At 61.0% G+C, this 5,313-nt stretch overlaps 1 protein-coding gene across 1 annotated transcript; it reads right to left on the reverse strand.

Moving 5' to 3' along the window:
• Positions 1-991: 991 nt before the first annotated feature.
• On the reverse strand, positions 992-2,967 carry LOC137141776 (beta-1,3-galactosyltransferase 5-like). Its single transcript, XM_067530860.1, has one exon. The coding sequence runs from the start codon at positions 2,237-2,239 to the stop codon at positions 1,205-1,207; it is 1,035 nt and encodes a 344-aa protein (XP_067386961.1). The 5' UTR covers positions 2,240-2,967; the 3' UTR covers positions 992-1,204.
• Between the last annotated feature and the right edge of the window lie 2,346 nt (positions 2,968-5,313).

Consider the following 5,313-nt stretch of genomic DNA (forward strand, 5'->3'; position numbering starts at 1 on the left):
CCAAGTGGAATAACTTGCCCAACTTTAGTGTCGGGTGCACCACCCAGAAGGTGGTGTGCAAAGGCTGTCGTGCCGAGTGCAGAAATATGGTACCGTGTGCAAATATAAAAGGCGGGAAAGAGCCTAGCTCATGATTGGTTTAGGACTGCAAGATCCAGGGGAATAAAAGCTCTCTGAGCCCCTGAAGGCTGCTGCCGCCCTGCAGACGTGGTTAGGTGAGAGAGCTCTGGTGACCAGAGGCCTGGGGAGAGAGAGAGAGAGAGAGTATTACCCTCAGCCTGCGGACCTGGGACTCAAGCAGACGAGCTGCGGCCCAGGAGGAGAAGCAGACGATTGACCAGATCGGGACCAGCACCCACTGATCTTGGGAGAAGAACGAATCGTGAGCTGCGTACCAACTTTGGGGTTCCAAGGGTTGCTTTTGGGACTTGGGGTTTATCCCCACTGTTATATTACAATAGTTGTGGGTTTGTTTGTTTGTCATCTAATAAGTTGACACCATTTGTTTTGGAAGAAGACCCTGACTGCTTGAGTTATTCGCGTCAGCCTCTCTGACCGGTGACTAGATACGGCAGGGTAAAGTCCCCCTTAAGGAACGATCCCGACTCCCTACTGTTTTACGGCAACATCACTACAGGCCTTAGCGTGCCATGGTGCATCTAGGCAGCAGCAGCTTCAGCTAGATGTGACATGCTGAGACCTTGAGTCCCCCTGTGTTTCTGATGACGTTTGGCCCCCCCCCATACCACTTTACAGAGCCCTACAGACATTAACCAATTAAAGTCCGCAGGCCCTGGGAGTTGGCTCAGATTGTTATCCCCCTTTACAGGTGGGGAAACTGAGGCACAAGATGGGTCAGTCCCTGGCCTGAGGTTAGTAGCAGAGCTGGGCCTTCCACTCCAGTGCTCCTGGCTTCCAGCCCCAGCTGGTGTTGCTGTGGTGACTAAGATGCGGTCTGCCAGGCAGGGGCAGGGCCCATTCGCTCTCCAGAAGCACATGACAATGGAAGCAACAGGAGGGAAGGGAGGTAAGGCAGCTGCGGTGCTTGGCAAGAGGGCATGGCAGGGCCTAACCATGACTCTCAAGCCCAGAGCCTGGGATGGGGCCTTGAGTAAGGTAACCCTGCGCACCTGCTGTATAACCCCCTTCAGACCGTGCTTCAGACACGCCAGGTCCCTCGCCAGCCCTCCTGGCACGCAGTGGCTCACTTCCACCTGGTAACCTCCAGACTGTCACGGCAGGCGCTCCGAGCCTGCAGCATGCTCCCCTTGGCGGCTACCTGCTCCTGTGGGCTCAGGTGATGAATCACCATCAGGTAGCGGTAGTTACATACCCTCCACCTCACATTGTGCTTGGCAAAGCGTGCACTGGATTTCACCCGGATCCCAGCCTCCTCAGCCAAGATGCCCACATAAGCGTCTTCCACTGGGATGGGGTGGACATGTCCTGCCGCCCACAGGATCCGCTCAGCAGCATCCAGAGACAGGATGTAGCCGATGCCACTGGCATACGGTGGGTACTCGTCCGGATGGTAGTCTTGCCTGGATACGTACCATTTGCTGGAAGGCTCTCTGATGACCTGCCGCTTCTCCCGGGAGAAGAGGGATCCTGCATACAGGCCCGTCTTAATAGTGTTGTGCTCTAAGAGGAATGCCGGCAGCCAGTCTGTGTTGACGAAGCAGTCATCATCCGTCTTTAGAATGTAGCTGGGCCGGCACCGCTCGGCCCCCCACTTAAACCCGTGCATGACCTTCAGGGTGAGGTTCCGATAGGTGTCCTGATAATTCCCAATCAGGATGTCCCCAAACTCCTGCTGCTCTCTCTGGATCCCCTGGGCTACCCCAACGTCTGCCGTCTGGCCCACTAAGAACACGGACTGCCATTGGTATGCTGTCGGTCCCTCTTGGGCAGCCCAGGTTCTCCTGATCACCTGCCTGGGCTCCCAGTTCCCCGGGGCGGAAGTCACAAGGATCAGGAGCAGCTGCCCAGGCTCACAATGAGGATGTGTGTGAGAGCTGGTGAACAGAGATGGGAAGTCCACGCCCCTGTGGGCAGATTCTGTGGCCCCAATGTGAGATCTCCTGGGCAGCTTCCCTCGCATGACGGGGAAACGACTGGAAAGCTGCCATCTCTTCTGGACATCATCTGTTATGACTAGCAGGCACCAGAGCAGGATAAGCGAGAGAAGGACGCTGACACATACCAGCCCTTTTAAGGACCATGGATGCTTCAGTGCCATGGGAGAAGGAAGCAATGGGCATCGTAAGCACAATAGCTCCAGCAATTACACCCAACCTGCCTGGCTAGGGACAGGAGACAAGGCAGGGAGGGAGTTCCTCAGCACCACGCATCCCTCCTGCCCCACTGCCGGTCAGCTGCAGGACACAGACTGAGAGCCTGCGAAAGCCAGCCTGTGAGGCACCTGAAAAAGGCTTTACTTGGCTGGGTCACTAGCTGTCTCATGCGTATGCTGCACCGGAGGGTAGTTGTGATGGAACGTGCATAGGCAACGCAGTCAGCAAAGGACACCGTGTGATCTGGCTATTGCAGGGGGACAGGACGCATTTCTCACACCAAGCCTGGATCATTGCTGTCCAGTGACTACGGGCCCCTTTCAATCTAGGCTGCAGAGCCTGATCTGACAGAAGCATCCAAAGCAAGCTTCCACTGTGACTCCTGCGCCATGAATAGTTCTGAGCGAATTCAGTGCAGGTAAAATGAATGCTAGATGGGCTGCAGCTGATGGTCTTCCAGCTCGGCTGGGACTAGAGAACTGCAACTTTGAAATGCTGCAGAGCCTGGCAGAATCTCAGGAGGTCCAGTTACTCCTTGCAGTATCTTGCTCTGGACTTTGTCCCATTGCACTCTGGCTTTGCTTCCTGAGAGACAGAGAAGAAATCAAACTGCTGAGACTGGAGACCTCGCGTTCCCAGGCAGCAGAGACTGCATACTCAGGAGGACAAATAGGGACCATAGGCTCCAGATACTATAATGGATGAGAGTCTCCTGCCTGAGCCAGAGCAAGATCAGCTGTGACAACAGAGAAGTGGGAGAATTCAGCCAGTGATGCTCCCATGGGTCCTATGTGCTCTCCTCCCCCTCACCACAGCTCTTCTCAGAGCTCTCTGGGTAACTGCAGTAAGTAATAAATAAGGAGTCACCCCTTACCTCCTTCTGTCTGAGGAGCTCACAGCACTTTACGAACACTAACCATCCTGTTCCCTTGGTCCGAGGGACAGATCCTCACTCTGACTTTACAGATGGGGAAACAGAAGCACTGAGTGTGGCAAGGAATCCCCTGAGCTCATGCAGCCAATCCCTTCTATTAGCCTTTTCTGTACTTCCACCTCGGGGACCAGAGAGCAGCTGGCTGCCCCGCCTGTGCCTTAGTGGAAGCCCATTTCAATAAGGGCTTGTCACTTGTGGCAGGTGCATGAGGCCCAGGGGGAGGAGGGCTCGGAGGAGGGCAAGAGCAGGACTGCGGTGTCCAGGTCGGGTGTTTTATGAGAAAGGGTCCTGAGCTCTGCCCCGGGGAGGGGAAGGGAAGGACCACAGCAGCTCCAGGCACTGTCTTGCCAAAACCGCAGTGGCCTGGCTCTGTCGGTGGGGCAGGAGCCCGCACTGTTCTCGGGAGGTCTGGCCTGATTCCGCCGGGCTCCAGAACAACTTCCCGCTGTCACCGTGGTGCGGTCGCCCTTGCGCCGGGGGAGCGTTCCCTTCCGACACCCACAGAGCCGCTGGCTGCCCTCCTCGGCCGGGTACAGCTAGGGGTGCAGAGCCCCCCGTTCCGCTGCGCCCCCCTCAGCCTGCACGCTCCTGGGGCAGGGCCCCCCTCCGCTCGCTGCCGGCCAGTGCCGGCTCCAGGCCTGCCCCCCTCGGGCTCTGCCCCCCGGTCACTGCGCTCCGGGGGAAGGCGGTCCCGGCCGGACGCTGCCCGGGGTCACACGAGCGCCCGGCCCGGCGAGTCCCGTTTCCCAGCCGCTCCCCGGCCCGGGGCTCTCGGCCGCGCCGTGCCCCAGGCTCCCCACCGCTGAGGGGACTGTCCCCCGGGGGGGCTCTCCGGGGCCCTGGCTGATACCCGCCGGGGGAGGGGGGGGCCGTGCCCCCTCGCCTGGCTGCTCCCCTGGCCCGGTAAACGGCTGTACAGGCCCAGCCCCCGACTCGCCCCGCGGCTCGGCTCGGCGCTGCGCCCCGGCCCCGGCTGTGTGTGTGGGGGGGGGGGCCAGCAGGGAGCCCCGGGCCCGCTGAGCCAGTCCCAGCGCGGGTGCGAGGGAGCAGCAGCCTCGGCCCCCAGGGCCCGGCCCCCGATGGTCCCCTCAGCCGGGGAGCCGCGCGGGCCCGCTAGCGGGGGGGGGGGGAAAGAGGGGCCGGGGTCTCGGGTGGGTGGGGGGGGGGGGAAATCAGTGTCTCCGTTACTTACTGGACACGCTCCTCCGCTTGAGTGACAGCGCGGGAGCCAATGGGAGCTCGGCGGGCGCGGGATGGGCGGAGCCGGAGGGAGACCAGACCAATGCGGAGGCGTAATTGAAAGGGAGGCGGGCTGGATGGGGCGTGGTCTCAGGGAGTCTAGACCAATCCAAGGAGAATCGGAGGAGGCGGGGCTGGGTGCGGGAGCGCTCACCAATCCGGGATGGAAATCACGCGTATGGGGCGGGGTGAGAGTCTCCCGGGCCAATCCAGGGCGTGTTCTCAGGGGAGCGGTGGAAGGGGGAGGGGTTCCGGGAAGTGGGCGGAGCCAGGATGTTGCAGGCGGCCCGGTGGGCTCCAGACTAATCAAAGTCAGAGGAGGGAGGAGCTTCAATAGCGTCGCGCGGCCAATCAGAATGCGAGCCCGACGTGGGCGTGCTTTGGGCGGGAAGCGGAGCTGGCGGTTGAACGGCCGTTGGGCGCGCGCTGTTGGTGAGGGGGAGGCGCCGGTCTGGCCAATCCGCAGCGAGGTGGGGGGAGGGATAAAGGTTGTGCGCGCGCGCAGTTGGGGCGCGGTGTTTGTTCGCGCGGTAGCAGCTCCGCTCCGCTGGGGAAGGGCTTGGCTCGGCTCGGTTCGGCTCGGCGTCATGAGAGGATTGCCCGAGATTAGTGACCGCGGGCGGGCCGTGGTGGAGCCATAGGCGGACAGAGGCTGAGGTGCGCTGCCCCGGTGCGGCCCCGCACGCACGCACGCAGGCAGGCAGGCAGGCAGGCCAGGCTGAAGGCCCCTTGCACAGGCTGTAACGGGGGCTGCCAGACCCAGGCATGGCCGATAGCCAGAGACCTGCAGAGCTGGCTGCCTGCAGCGCAGCGGCTGTGACTGGGCGCTCTGAAGGCAGCACTGGC

The sequence above is a fragment of the Emydura macquarii genome, unplaced genomic scaffold (genome assembly GCF_026122565.2).
Source record: "Emydura macquarii macquarii isolate MOO-44397 ecotype Brisbane River unplaced genomic scaffold, CSIRO-AGI_Emac_v2 contig_3114, whole genome shotgun sequence".
NCBI lineage: Eukaryota > Metazoa > Chordata > Testudines > Chelidae > Emydura > Emydura macquarii.